At 41.0% G+C, this 14946-nt stretch overlaps 4 protein-coding genes across 4 annotated transcripts; 2 read left to right on the top strand and 2 right to left on the bottom strand.

Moving 5' to 3' along the window:
- The first annotated feature begins 1258 nt into the window (after positions 1 to 1258).
- On the top strand, positions 1259 to 2535 carry LOC140940527 (uncharacterized). The gene is made up of 3 exons (XM_073389515.1): positions 1259 to 1360; positions 1451 to 1513; positions 2018 to 2535. Exons 1-3 carry the CDS (start codon positions 1262 to 1264, stop codon positions 2225 to 2227), a joined length of 372 nt encoding a protein of 123 aa, XP_073245616.1. The 5' UTR covers positions 1259 to 1261; the 3' UTR covers positions 2228 to 2535.
- LOC140933016 (uncharacterized) lies at positions 2400 to 7214 on the top strand. The gene is made up of 3 exons (XM_073382525.1): positions 2400 to 2406; positions 2903 to 6378; positions 6465 to 7214. Exons 1-3 carry the CDS (start codon positions 2400 to 2402, stop codon positions 7212 to 7214), a joined length of 4233 nt encoding a protein of 1410 aa, XP_073238626.1.
- A 2918-nt stretch (positions 7215 to 10132) lies between these two features.
- LOC140933006 (uncharacterized protein F54H12.2-like) lies at positions 10133 to 11467 on the bottom strand. The gene has a single exon (XM_073382514.1). It carries the CDS (start codon positions 11465 to 11467, stop codon positions 10133 to 10135), a length of 1335 nt encoding a protein of 444 aa, XP_073238615.1.
- Positions 11468 to 12880: 1413 nt separating this feature from the next.
- On the bottom strand, positions 12881 to 14632 carry LOC140932996 (uncharacterized). The gene is made up of 2 exons (XM_073382505.1): positions 14438 to 14632; positions 12881 to 13909 (listed from the first exon to the last, which is right to left on the bottom strand). Exons 1-2 carry the CDS (start codon positions 14630 to 14632, stop codon positions 12881 to 12883), a joined length of 1224 nt encoding a protein of 407 aa, XP_073238606.1.
- Positions 14633 to 14946: the final 314 nt, after the last annotated feature.

Raw genomic sequence — 14946 nt, 5'->3', positions numbered from 1 at the left:
CATTTTTATTCCGTATACATTCATAGATCTTGGTGTCGTAAGCAATCTGATTAGTTCGCTTTCTCGGGCCAACCAGCGATATTTACACCCTTGCGAGTGGATGATGAAAGATCCTGAATTCACAGACAAATATGGCCGTTGAAAACTTGGTGTTTTTCCAAAGCTCCAAAGTACGAATTTTTAAAGAGAAGACAGTCCTGGCCTTATTTTTTTTTTAACCCAAAGCAAACTTTTGAATTGTTTGGACGCCGTATTTTGATTCAATCTAAATTTTTTGCGAGACGTTAACCACAGTTTGTTCAAGGGCCTGAGCTGGACTGAACGAACGTCTTTTTGTGGACAGGAGTTTCAGAAGGAAAATTTTGCCTCGAGAAGATTGAGAGGAAAGACAAACAAAGCAAATGTTAGGAAAGTGCTTCAATTCTTGTTCGAAAACTGCACGAGTTATGGTGCGACCGATTCCACAGTGCGCTGGTTTATTACATACTTTAGTGACCAAGCTCATTGTTGCGTGGTAGAAAAGCAAACCTCAAAATAAGATCTCTCAGATGGGACATCGCAAAAAATATTTAAGTTACGTGAAATTTACTTTCTTCTATTTACAGTTACTTTACGTATTACTGTTACAATGATAAGTTTTTCAAAGAGCAGTTCGATTGGAGCTAGATGCCTTGAGGGCTCACTTCTTTCCAAAATAACCTTAGCCACGGTAGCGTCGATAACGGTTATGTCAATATCGCCGACGTGTCGGATAGCGAGGGCTTACACGGTACCTGTAGTAACGGCCCCAAGCTTTCGGAGCTGCCACTGGGTCGGCTTTTGGTATGGAGTTTGAGTAGTGGATAAGGCACCGGTTACTCCTTTTCTTTGCGGGGGAATGCCATTAACTTTCGGGGGAATACATTAACGCCGGTGACGTCATACATATCATTAACATAGGATGATGTCATAGTTTAAATTAATGACCATGACGTCATGCATCCATTAACATAGGATGATGTCATAGCCTATTTTCAGCTGGCAAGGAGTAAGTGACGTCAGAATACCCTAGGGGTTGACGTCATCAAAAAATGTTGACATCATAATTTATAAATAGAATAGTGATATCATGTCCCTACTTGGTCATGATGATGTCATATTTTTTCCAGGTAAGATGATGTCAGGGTTTATTTTTTACCTGCCAGTTTTTTCTATTGTTTCAAAACACATAAAATGGTCATTCCTTACCAAGCAAATCATTTACGAATTGTGAGAAGAAGTCATGAATTTCAACCAGTTAATCACTTTCGATTTTGACGTTCCCCTCGAAATCTTTGAACCATGGGATGATTGGGAAAATGAGTTTGAAAAATTACCACAGGTAAGTGCTCTCTGTTTCTCTGTATTTTGAATGAACGTTCTCTCTCTGGTCGAGTATTGTTTCCAATTTAACCAAGTTTTACTTTTTTAGGTTACTGGACGGCCTCACTTGAACCAAATACAGAGTGGAGCTGGCAGGAAACGACTAGCAGAGGTAGGTTTTACAATACCAATTAAGGTACCTTTAGGTTGTTCGACATACTTTATTTATAACCACGAAGAGTTCAGGAGTCGTAGCTCGTTAAATCTCTCTCGTGAACTGAAATAGTCCAAAAATACAAATAGATAAAATCACAAAAATTAAGAAGTTATAAAAGTAAAACATAGAATACATAAATTTAGCAGTGGTTAAATGGTATTTGCATATTAACAATTATAATTTATTGAGAAGAAACAGCTTCTACAAAAGTTATCTTACGATTGATTCGATTTAGATAATATGATAAATGAAGCCAGTTCTTAAGTTTGACGGACTTAAATTATTGTTTTACAAAAACAACTTATGGTATAAATAAAAGAATGATAAAACCATGCAGATGAAAGGCTTTGTTCAATTGTTGACGTAATTTTGAGGCAAGACCGCGCAAATAATACTTGTCGCACGGTGTCTCTAAAACGGATTGTAAATCCGTCATTAATACACCTTATATTTTTACAGGATGAAGAAGATATTTCTTCCACCAAAAGGTCTCGCCATGTATGTGAAATCTGTGGAAAAGTCTTCACTCGACCAGATAAATTAAAGCGCCACGAAAAAACACATACCAACGAGAAACCACATCAGTGTAATAAGTGCGACAAGTCGTTCCATCGCAATTGGGATCTGAAACGCCACGAGAAACAAGTCCACGAGAGACGAGCGGCTTAGCGGGAATATCAGTGTTCAACCTGTGGAGAGACATTTCACAATCTGGCCCCATTTATAGCACATCAGAAAACAGCTCACAGCAAACCCTCTACGACTGCAAAACGTCCACGCCAAGACGACTCAGGTAGGAAGACTCTTTTGCAATACCAAAATAACATTTTGTATAAATTAAATGATAAGTACTATGTAAATTTCCTTCGCAACGCATAATAGATAGTAGGATGTGTTGAAAAAGTGCTTTATCGGCCTTTGTTTACAGTAATACCTTACTGAATATAATAGAGGTCACACCTTGTTAAACACTTCTTTTGTCCTTAAAACCATAAGGTCCGATATCAGGGTCATTTCAAAGAGGACGTATCGTGTGACTTACATCGACATTGTTCCCCTCTACTAGTATATACCGCGGTAAGGTTCGGGGTCACAAAGTCATTTCAGGGTGACAAATGGAGGTTTAAAACACAACATATTTACCGGTAAATATAAGCCGCTGATTGCAAATTTACTTTTGAATCGGAAATAACCTATAAAAACAGAAGCTAGAAACTGATAGAATTTCAGTGGATTTAGACAAGTCATTGTAAGTTCACAATATATGGAACAAAACGTAACTTTTACTTTGAACACATTGGAGATATTCTATTTAGATAGATGTATACCTTTTTTTTCCTTCAGAGCAAAAAACCAAGAAAATAAAGTCGACCCCTATCGAAAAAAGACAGTCAACTCCAAGTTCTAGTTGGCAGCAAGAGCCAAGGTCTATCACCGATCTCCCTGAAGCACAACAAAGTCTGGTTCCCGAATACCGCAACCACTGGCATCAAATACGCACTCGTTTTAGCCGCAAAAATCGCCTTTTGGACTGGTACAATTTCCGCCTGTCATCTCTCCAACCTCAAGAACTTATCACTCATTTGAATAACATTTTTACTGACCAGTCTACGGTGTTTAAGCTGAATGTGTCTTTTGGTTTCATTCTACGCAACAATGAGACCGGAGCACTTCAATATTATTATGCCTCCAGAAATAATGAGCAAGTCTTTGAAGCGCCCTTTCAAATTACCACCGCAGCTGACCTTCAGCAAGTTCGTGAAGCATTGCTAAACCTTGACGTCTTGGAATGGGTACGTCAGCGACGCCCCAACTCTAAATGGGTCGTAGAACAGGTGACCAATATCACTTTCTTCGTCACCAAGCTACGAGGTCATCCTATAGGGAGAGGTACTTACTTGCCTTCCTATCTGGCCGAGAACCATGGTTTGGTCGCCTTGGATCGCAACCACCAGACCGGTAAAATCTACAGCGACAATTTGTGCTTCTTTCGCGCTTTGGCACTCCACAACGGTTGTCACCCAAAGAATCTAGAGCGGGATGCACAACATTACTATGAGCGATATAGAGAATTTTTTCCTGAGAAAAAGAAATTTTGTGGTGTAAAGCTGAAAGAACTGATCGACCTAGAACACCTCTACGAAGTCAACATTTTTGTCTATTCCCTCGAACCCACTAAACCCGATGGAGAGGAGGGAGAAGAAGACATCGAAAAAGAGGAAGAGGATTTCGCTCCTGAGATCGCTGCGCAGTTGATTCACCGCTCCCTTTGCCACTACCCAACTACGCTGTACCTCAACCTGTACCAGAATCACTTTTCCTATATTAAAGATTTAAAGAAGTATGCCAAGTCCTACAGCTGCTCGCGATGTGGAACATTGTGGAAACACGTTGGTATGTTAAATCGTCACGAGCGAACCTGTGAAGCGAAAGTTAGTTACCAGTTTCCAGGAGGTACTTACAAGACCCCACCAACCATCTTTCGGTTGCTTGAAGACGAAGGGTTGACTGTTCCTGAGCATCTCAAGTTCTTCCCCTACAGAGCTACCTTTGACTTTGAGTGTATGTTTACACCTGAGACAGACCTTAACGATACAGAGAAACTGACTTGGGACGCTAAACATATACCCCTCAGCATGAGTGTCTGCTCCAACGTTCCAGACTACGACCAACCAAAGTGCTTTGTCTCAGATGGGGACTCTAAACAGCTCGTCAAAGAGATGTTAGAACACCTCGTAAAAATCAGTGAACAAAGTTATGACCTATTAAGAAAAGAATTTAACTTTCTTTTTGAAGCCATCGACCAAAGGCTGCAAGACATGAAGCAAAAATCAGAAGCTGGTGAGCCTTCAAAAACTAACACAGTAGAAAACCTCACCCAGGAAGATAGCGATGATGAAGGAGAAGATCTCATGGACACAGATAATGAAGAGGAAGAAGAAATCGAGTCTGAAAGCGAAGAAGATCGTGTCTTTATTGACGATGACGTAGTAGAACAGGGTGCCTCTTTTTACAGGGCCTTAGATCGCGAACACGAGGATCAGAGTGAGAATGATCAGGAGTGTGAATATGATAGACCAGAGGACAACAGCCCAGAACCTAAGCAGAAAAAAGTGCACCCTTTAAAGAAACTGAGAGATCGTTTCCAAGAATATCTACAAGAACTTCCTGTCCTGGGCTTCAATTCTGGTAAATATGACTTGAATGCCGTCAAAGAATTTCTGTTTCCTGTCCTGGTCCAGAATGAAGGCGTTCAGTTTACTATCAAGCGTAACCACAATTTCATGTGCCTAAAGACCCCACATCTTCGCTTCCTCGACGTCACCAACTTTCTTGCTCCCGGTTTCAGCTACGACAAATTTCTGAAGGCCTACGAGTGTCCTCAGACCAAGGGGTTCTTTCCTTATGAATGGCTGAATTCTCTTGAGAAATTAGAACACCCTTCCCTTCCACCTCACGAAGCGTTCTTTTCTACGTTAAAAAACAAGAACATTTCTGATGAAGACTACCAGTACTGCCAACAAGTCTGGTCGAACAATAATATGCAGACCTTTCGAGAATTTCTCATCTGGTACAACAACCTAGATGTCCAACCTTTCTGTGAGGCCCTGGAAAAAATGTGCGCCTTCTGGAAAGATAAAAAGATCGACATGTTAAGACAGGGTATTTCTATTCCCGGTGTGACCTTGACGTACCTCTTTAACACCCTGGAATCTGACATCTTCTTCTCTCTGTTTGACGAAAAAAACAAAGACCTGTACTATCTCTTTAAGAAAAATATGGTGGGTGGCCCCAGTATAATATTTCATCGATATCACGAGGCGGGAAAAACCAAAATCAGAGAAAAAGAAATGGAGGATCAAGGAAAACAAGCAAAAACCTGTCAAAAGATTGTTGGATACGATGCCAATGCCTTATATCTATGGGCCATCATGCAAGACATGCCCACCGGATCATTTACAAGACGCCGAGAGGAAACTGGCTTCAAGAGAGAAAGTTCTTCCAGGATGGCAACCGAGTGGTTAGAGTGGAAGGCACATGAAGGAGGAATTTTTATACGCCACCAAATGAACAATACAGAAAAACGCATTGGTGAAAGAAAAATACCAGTGGATGGTTTTCACGGTCCTTCGCAAACAGTCTTTCAGTTCCATGGCTGCTGGTGGCATGGGCATATCTGTTATCTTACTAAAGGAAAAGAAATGAACGAAAAGAGAAAAAGACCAATGGCGGAGTTACGAGAAGAAACCAAAGAAATCTCCAAGTACATCAAGGATCAGGGGTACCATCTTGTGGAAATATACGAGTGCCAGTGGCGTCGAATTAAGAAAACAAACTCACAAGTTCAGCAGTTTCTTAACTCCAAGTTTAACCGCCCTCTTGATCATCACAAGACTCTGACACAAGACCAGATCTTAAGCGCAATAAGAAGCGAGTCCCTCTTTGGAGTGGTCGAGTGTGATGTTCGAGTACCTGATGCACTAAAACCCAAGTTTGCAGAAATGTGCCCCATTTTCAAAAACATACAAATTTCAAGAGAAGATATTGGTCAGCACATGCAAACCTTTGCTGAGGAAGGGAACATCATGTCACAACCTCGAAGAAGTCTCGTTGGTAGCTATTTTGGTGAGAAGATCTTATTGGCTTCCCCACTCATTAAGTGGTACCTGGAGCATGGTCTGGAAGTGACTCATATTTATCAAGTAGTGGAGTATACACCCGTTCCCTGTTTCCAACCCTTTGGGGAAGCTGTATCGGATGCTAGACGGGCTGGAGATGTAGACCCAAACAAAGCCATCATCGCAGACACCATGAAATTGGTAAGTTGTTCTCCTATTGAGGGAAAGGAGGAAGAAATACGTTTTAAGGTACAAAAAACTCATATCAATGTTGTCTTTTTTCATAGGTGGGGAACTCGAGTTATGGAAAGACGATAACCGATCAAGAACGCCATCGAGAAGTCCAGTTTTGTGAAGAAACCAAAGCGTCCCGCTTAATAAACAAACCCTTCTTTAGACAGATTGAACTGATTGATAAAAATACGTTTGAAGTGCAATCTTGCAAGAAAAAAATCAAGTTGAACCTTCCCATGCAGATAGGTTTTTTCGTTTATCAATACGCTAAACTTAGAATGCTTCAGTTTTATTTTGATTTCATGGATAAGTATCTTGATCGTAGTGATTTTCAGTATTGTGAAATGGACACCGACTCTGCCTATATCGCGATCGCAGGGCAATCGGTAGAAAGTTTAGTAAAACCAGAGTTAAGAGGAGAATTTGAAGCAGACAAGGCCAATTGGTTTCCACGAACCGACACTCCAGAACACAAAGCTTATGACAAAAGAACACCAGGTTTATTTAAGGAAGAGTGGACAGGGGCAGGAATAATTGGTCTAAGTAGCAAGACCTACTATTGCTTTGGGGCCTATGATAAGTTCAGTTGTAAAGGGGTTAACAAGAAAACAAACGACATTAACAAAGAAAAATATCTTAATGTTCTGTTGACCAAACAGAGTAGTCCAGGATTAAATAAAGGTTTTAGGGTAGTCAACAATAGCATGTATACTTATGAACAAGTTCGAGATGGGTTTTCCTACTTTTACCCCAAAAGAAAAGTGTTGGAGGATGGAGTTACCACTATACCTCTAGATATATAAAATTGTGTTGTAAATTGATTGCTGTATTAAAAAAAATGAGTATCAAAAATTGTAGCGTGTGTGATTCATAAATAAAACAATTTATAAAAAACGCGTTTCTTGTAATTTTCTGACTTAAGGCGCGAGTGCGTTCCCGCGCACAACTTCCTCACGCGACCTTCTCGCGTGTTCCACTTAATTTCTGCCCTTTATGCCCTTTGTGCTCGTTGTGCCCTCGAAAATAAACGATAAATTTCGTGTCGCAAATAGATTTGTTCAGTTTAAAGTCTGATTTCGTACCGTTAACATGAAAAAACTAAAATGCAAGCATTGTCCTGTTCCCGGCTGTGGGTCAAAATTTTTAGTTCGATTAGCAAACCATTTGGCTCAGGTACACGAGCTGTCTGACTTAGAGAGAAAATATTGGCTCCAGTTTGCTAAATTACAAAATACCAACATGGTTCGTGTATATGATAAAGATACTCCACCAAAGACCATTTCTCTATAAATAAGAGCAAACGCAGTTGAACCAGTCAGTTGTCAACATGGACCCAAGGTGGAAACACCCCTTTCCTGCTATTGTAGCTGGCCCCACTTGTTGTGGAAAAAGTCAGTTTGTCAAACACCTGTTGGAATCTGGAGAAGAATTAATAGACGGAGCTCCTGAAAATATCATTTGGTGTTATGGGATATACCAACCGGCTTACGATGAGATGCTAAGGACTATTCCCAACATCACGTTCGTCGAAGGAGTTCCTAGTGATTTAGAATCCATGATAAACCCAACCATTCGAAATTTAGTGGTCATTGACGATTTAATGCAGGAGCTTAGCAACGATCAAAGAATTACCAATTTGTTTACTAAGGGCTGTCATCACCGAAATTTAAGCGTTATTTTCATTCTTCAAAATATTTTTCACCGGGGAAAAGAACTGAGAGACATGAGTTTGAATTGCCACTATTTGGTAATGTTCAAGTCTCCGCGGGATAGCAGTCAAGTCAGTCACTTGGCGAAACAGATGTTTCCCGGTCATGTCAAATACATGCAAGAAGCGTTTCAGGATGCGACAAAACGCCCTTATGGCTACCTGTTATGCGACCTCAAACCGGAAACGCCTACCGACTTCCGGTTGCGCACAAGCATTTTCCCTGGAGAGACTCAGCTCGCCTATGTCAGAAAGGTATAAAAAAGCTCCATCGTAGTGATTGATATCAGTTGAGTATGGCCCAGCGACTAAGAAAGAACCACGATTTTCTTAAGCTCCTTGTCAAGTGTACCCCAGCTCAACGTAAAGCAATTTTGAAAGCAGCCGACGACGCTTTAGTAAGAACCATTTGTGAGTGTGTATTCAACGTACTTAAAGAAACAGCCCCTGTCAGTAAACCGGCAAAGAAAAAACTTCTTAAGCACAAGAAAGCCTTGACTGCTTTAGCTGAAAAGAGTACCCCGCTAAACAAGAAAAAGCAAATCTTGGTACAACACGGAGGAAACTTTTTAAGTGTTTTGCTACCTCCCGTTCTTCGGGTGTTGAGCTCGCTTCTTACTTAAGATGAATCATACAAGACGTATGGTTCTCGTTCCTGAGAACACTCTGGAGCGATTGCAGCAACGCCAGCAGATATTAACACCACCTGTAACACAAACTCTGAAAAATCTGGATAGCCAAATGGGGGATATTTTAGAAAATAAACAGCTTGATGATGAGGAAAAGGCGAAGCTTTACAATCAGGTGTTGCAACGGTACTTGACTTATTACGATCAGCGGAAAGGCCAGCCTCTCCATGTGAGGTTAACGAACCATAAAACAACAGAAACCCCCAAACCAGTTGAGAACGCAGAATCTACAGAGGAAGCTTCTCCAGATAATTCTCTTCCAACAGCAGTAGAGCTAGAGGTCATGAAAAGTGTACCGAAAATTTACAAAGCTGGGGCTAGGCAGTTGTTGGATAAAATTAAAAAACACCAGGATGTGTTGCATTGGAATGATAAAGGAGAGCTGTTGTATGAAAACAAACCAATCCCAGGTTCTCATGTGGTCGACCTAGTCAACGACACATTGCGTCACCGAAAAGGATTTGAACCAGTGGGGTGGTCAGTGTTTGCGAGGGGCCTGGCGCGAATGAATGTACCCGAAAACTTGGTTCGTAATCCCCAACGTCAGAGTGCCATAAGAGAGTTTAAAGCAAGAGTGAGAGAGGAGACCCCAGAAAGTCCTTCGCGTTGGCTGCCCACCCCACCTGTGACGTTATCTTCTGCCAAAAAGCAGAGGCGCAGAGTCGAGAGTCCTCGCCCTCAGGCTGTTCGATGGTTACGATTATAAATCATGACAAGAGACTTTTTTATTGTGAAACACAAAACTTTATTTTGCTTAGTCAATAAAATGTGTTGAAAAGAAATTACATGGTGTCTGTTTACTGAACTTAGTGTTGTGCTTTTGCTCTTTGCTTGTTTACATCAGTACGATATTTCGGAAAACTTATAGGAAAATATTTTTCAATAAATCGTTTTACAAGACGATCATTTTTACTTGTGTCTTTAGAAAAACGATGGACAATAGTACTCATACTTATTTGCCGACTACGATATAAAGCAAAATACAAACAGTAATGTCCGCAGACTTTTGAATAGATACTTTGTAATGTCACAGTATTAAAAGTCCACTGGTTAGAATTGTTGTTTAAAAAGGTAGTAAATGTTCCTGAATATTTGCTGGGTGGTGATCCGTAAGAATCGAAAAATTCTCCCTCTTGCTCCTTGGTGAAATAAAACGCCACCCAATGCGAACCTGGCTTGTCACTCGTATCCACATTGGCGATAAACAGGGCTGGGTAATGTGAAACACCTGCAGGCAGCCGGTCTGAGGGATACACGCCTTGAAACACACCTCGTGTAAATTTATCCTTTCTCAAAATAAGGGTCAGTTGAGTAGTGTCCATTTTTAGTTTGTGTAGTCGAACATCACGTTGCGGTTCCCGTCAACTTCAATCACGTTTTGGAATTCAGCGTACACGATAAGGTTAACCGTATTGGCCAGTGGTTCCTTGAAATGAAGCTCAGCGCGCAGGTTACCTTGCTTTATTAGCTCAAAATGGTCACCTGAGCAGTGGTCTGGGGACAAGTCAAAGCAGAATGCTGTGTAACCAGAGCCATAATCGCTTCTACTGATTTGATTACCCGCATCTTGGGATAACTTTCCAGTGCCTGAGAACAGGCTTTGATAGCCTGCTATTACATTTTGACCTCCAGCTTCGTCAAAATTCAAGAACAGAGGTTTCCGAGGAATTTGCTCTCCGTCCACATAGACACCCACTTGAGTTAGATTGTGGTGTTTGAAGTTGAACGGGTTGGTACTGTAAGTTCCATTGTATGCCTGAGTATCCACTAAGACCAGCACGATTCGTTTGGGGATGTGACCCAAAAAGATGTTGTCGGGGTTAAAACTGCTAAATCCTCTTGGAATAGACAAAACTTTACAATCTATTCGGCGAACCGGGTACTTGGCGCTGGAGTGTTTTAGTGCAGCAGCATGGCCAAGTATAATAGAAGAGGCCAATTTCACCTTGCGAACGAACAAGATGGCTTCTGTGATTACCACCTTGAAAGTTGGAGCGGCTGCTGATGACATCAGACAAAACGAGTTCTTGGCTCGGTTCAGTTTGATTCTTAAATTCACTCCATTTAGCATCAACCGGTCTTGAAAGAAAATGTCGCTATGAATGGGCCCCATCATATCCACAATATGACTTTCTTTAGTGAAATCATAGCGAACCTTTAACCCCTTGTTTGCGGCATCGTCTGCAGCCACAGGGTTGGCAACATCCATTTTTCCAGGGGTGTCTTTGTAAAACATGGCCATAGAAAGTTGACTTGTTTTTGCTTCTTCTCCGTAGTTTAGCAAGGTTTCGATCATGGCGCGATAAGGGTAGGTATTGGTGGATGGAGAGATCAATCGCTCGTTCAAGGAAACGTCCACTTGCGAAAAAAGGGAATGTAAAAACAGGTTCACGGGACCTACTTGTGTATCGCTATCTATGGCGGTTCCATTTGCTTTTGTGATCTTGGCTTTCACAAATAACTGAGTACGTGCCAAGTCCAAGTACTCATCTCCGGTTCCCGAAACATAAAATTCGATCGGACCACTGTCCGTGATGTTACTGATGGGGTGGTACTCGATCCATTGCCCTTTGGTGATAGAGGTTTGTGTTGCAGGAATGGTAAAGAGATCCAACTCTGATTTCGTACATTCCTGAGACTCGTGATGCACAAAGGCCATAGCTACTTCCAGAAAGAAAATTTCTCTTTGGGCTTCTTTTGCTGAGGAGATGTTTTTGCCTTCTTGCCTGGAGGCGAACTGATTTTGGTTCCTTGCGCTTTTCTTTTTATAGATTTTTTGCCAGCTCCTGATTGTCCCTGCAATGAATTTTGGGAAGGTAGACCGAGGGCTTGTTTCGTGCGCTTTTGGACTGCTGTTTTAATGTTATCTCCATCAAGAACATCTTGGGCGACATTGACACCCGTTTGTAAAGCCTTTTTTCCAATCACCTTAGCACCCTGCTGAAGGTGAGGCATCGCCCAGCGAAACAGGCCTCTGAATATGGACCCTAGTCCATAACCCCGCTGAAATCGAGCACCGTGAAACGCCGGTAAGCTCCCACCTTTTTGTTTGGCTTGATTAACATAGTACTGTTCGTACAACTTGTGATTTGGAGTATGGAGTTTTTTCATCTTAAAAGTACTGAGGTGCACTTTGACGAAAATGAAGTGTTAACAGCACTCTCCCAAACTCAAATGGTACAGACTCTCCTGTGTCTGTCTTTATATCGACTTCGACGGTTTCAAATTGCTTTCTGCTGACAGGTAAATATTGGGGGCGCAAAAATGATTTACTGACTCGCTCCCCGACCTTTCCTTCTACAGGAACAATTCGAAGCAAAGGTACCAATGCATCTCCAACATATTGTGACTGAATAAGATCACAGTAAATGAAAAGGTCGTGAAAGGCATACTCCAAATCCACTTGTCTTTCAGCGGTAGAGGTATTAGAAATAATTTCTTCTGGTGAAAATCCCAGCAGGTATCCAATGTTACCAAAGAAAAGTTCTACGTTATTTTGTAGGTGAACAGTCACCTTTCTAGTGAACGTATCGTAGGAAAATGTTGCATCGTCATTGAAGCGCTTTACATTCTCGATCAGCCCTTTCATCTTTGATAAGATATCTTCAATGGAAGAATAATGACCCGGTGGTATAATTAGGGCCTCCCATATTCCGGACAATTCTTGGTTCCGAAGGAAGAATCGATTACCAAAATTTCCTTGGACATTATTCCAGCTGTGAGGATAATGAATTTCTGTTAACGCTACTTCCCAGTCCCCCGTCAAGCTAACGGTTTGAGGTAAACCAACATGGTACTCCGTTAATGTGTTGTTGGGAAACTTATCGAGGCTGCTATTGCTTGGAAGATGCAGGTAAAACTGTGTTACCTCCATCGTTTCGTGTGTTCAAATGAACATTTATTCCTGGCGTTCTTAATTTATAACTATACACAACAACCTTTGTTTTCAGTTAAAATAACCCTTTTATTGGCTTCACACAAAATGTTACAACTTTGAGATATTACTTTCTGCTATCCAGCTATTAAACTTGTCTGGGTACCCTTTCCATTTTACAAAGTATTCAACTATTCCTTAACGCTTTCGCTTGCGCAAAATCTTTTCAACGCGGTACACATGATCGTTCTTAATTATTTTCTGTAATTCGGGTTCATAAAACGTTCCATCTAAGATCTCACCTGCATCATCCTTTAGTTTGTAAACGGGTACTTGACGCGCCATTCGTTTGTATACAGTAAACATTTCTTCCGTGAAATTAGGCAGGTAAGATTTTTCAAACATTCGCTTCACTTTGCTGATCCTAACACGATCTCCCACTTGAAATTTAAAACGCACACGCTTTTCAACGTCATTACCGTACAAAGTATCCCACACTTTAGTTTCATTCGCTTTAGTCACCTCACTCGGTTTCATTTTAATACTTCGGTGGTAAGTGTTATTGTAAGAGGATAATAGTTGGGCTAGTACATTGATATAGGTGAGAGTGTTTTTAGCTGTGAAATATTTGTACATCTTATTTTTAAATGTTCTGTTAAAACGCTCAACTACTGAGGCCTTGAGCCCAGAGTTTACAGAAAAAAAGTCAATGTTGTTGTCACGCAGATAAGTCTGAAACACTCGATTAAGAAACTCTGTTCCTAGATCCGTTTGCAGTTTGCTGGGTTTGCGACCAGTAGAAAGGATCTTTTGAAAGGCTTTGACCAGTTCTTGACCTTGTTTTGACTTCAAAGGCAGCACCCAGGCATACTTGCTGAAGATATCTATACAAGTGAGTAAGTATTTATAGCCCTTGTTGTAGCGACTGAGATTTTGAAGATCGACCAAATCCGCTTGAAACTGGGCATCTATTCCAGGAACGATGACTCGGCTTCTCTTGTAGCGTCTTCGCGCGGGTTTGTGAAGAGTATAAACATCCTGCTGACTCAACCAATCTCGGACTTGTTTACGCGATATCTTGTTCTTTCCTTTCTCTTTGACTGCTCTGTAAACAGCATCTAAACCACCGAAACTTGCGGGTTGACTTGGGTCGAGGTAGATGCTGGCTAGTTTTTTCTCCATCACAAAATTCCGAGTTTTGTACAACCACTTTACCACCGCAGCAAGCTAACACACAACGTATGCGATTGAAAATGTGTTCAAAACCAAAAGTGGATGATGGCGGACAGCAACCCATCACTAGTGTTTACCTGAACGGTAAAAGATGTAATAACTTCTCTCTCCCTGGTGCTCCTTTATATAGCTACTGTGGAATCTGGGTGAGAGTGGGAACAAGAAGATGAAATAGTAGTTCCCATTCCTCCTCAGTTAATCCCAGCTGATCCGCGAAGTTCAAAAATACTACTAATCGTCCCCAGTTCACTTCGGAAAAGAGTTCAGAATGGAGTTGCTTTAATTTTTCGAGATTTGAGCCCGGTAGTTTAAAAAAGTTGTCTTTAAGCTTTTCCATTGCACTTGTAGATATTGTTAAATTTTTTGCTGTTAAGCGGTACCAAGAAAACTTGACTCGAAGCAAAGAGAGAGAAAGACCCATCTTAACTAAGATAAAGACAAACACACACTGACGGAAAATCAAAACATCAACTCATTTTATTACTTTTACAAACAAAGCCTGTTTTGAAAGTCATTAATTACAGAGTCAATTTCCATTGGCTCTTCGTCTTTTCTCACTACTTGTTCAGGGCATTCTATTTCTGCTTGTTGGTCGCTAAAATCCTTGCTCTTGAAGCCATTAGGTCCGTCATGTATAGCGCGTAAGACACGACTCTTAATATCACCATCAAAACCATCTACCTCAAGTGAAGCTAGAAATATGCTGGTCCAAGGCATCTGTTAAGTTTCTCATTTAGTTTTCATTATTTTTAGTTTCATTTCATTTCCAGTGTTTCATTTACGTCATTGCTTTGTTTCTAATACTCCCCCTGGATAGCTCTTATTTCAGTCGATTGCACGTTTCTCGCATAATACAGTAGAAGAATAAGTTTTTGTGTCATTTAGTTTCGTTTCGTTATTTGGACGTTTACTGTGTGGGTCAGATATGTAAGTAATTATTTTCGTTTCCTTTCGTAGATATTTTTGTTGATTTAGTCTTCAGGTTATTGATTTAGTACTTTATTTGTCCCCTCGTGGGCATACATGTGTAC

Source organism: Porites lutea, chromosome 1 (assembly GCF_958299795.1).
Source record: "Porites lutea chromosome 1, jaPorLute2.1, whole genome shotgun sequence".
Lineage (NCBI taxonomy): Eukaryota > Metazoa > Cnidaria > Anthozoa > Scleractinia > Poritidae > Porites > Porites lutea.
Note: the sequence above shows the minus strand (reverse complement) of the source record. Positions and strands in the feature narration are given on the sequence as shown.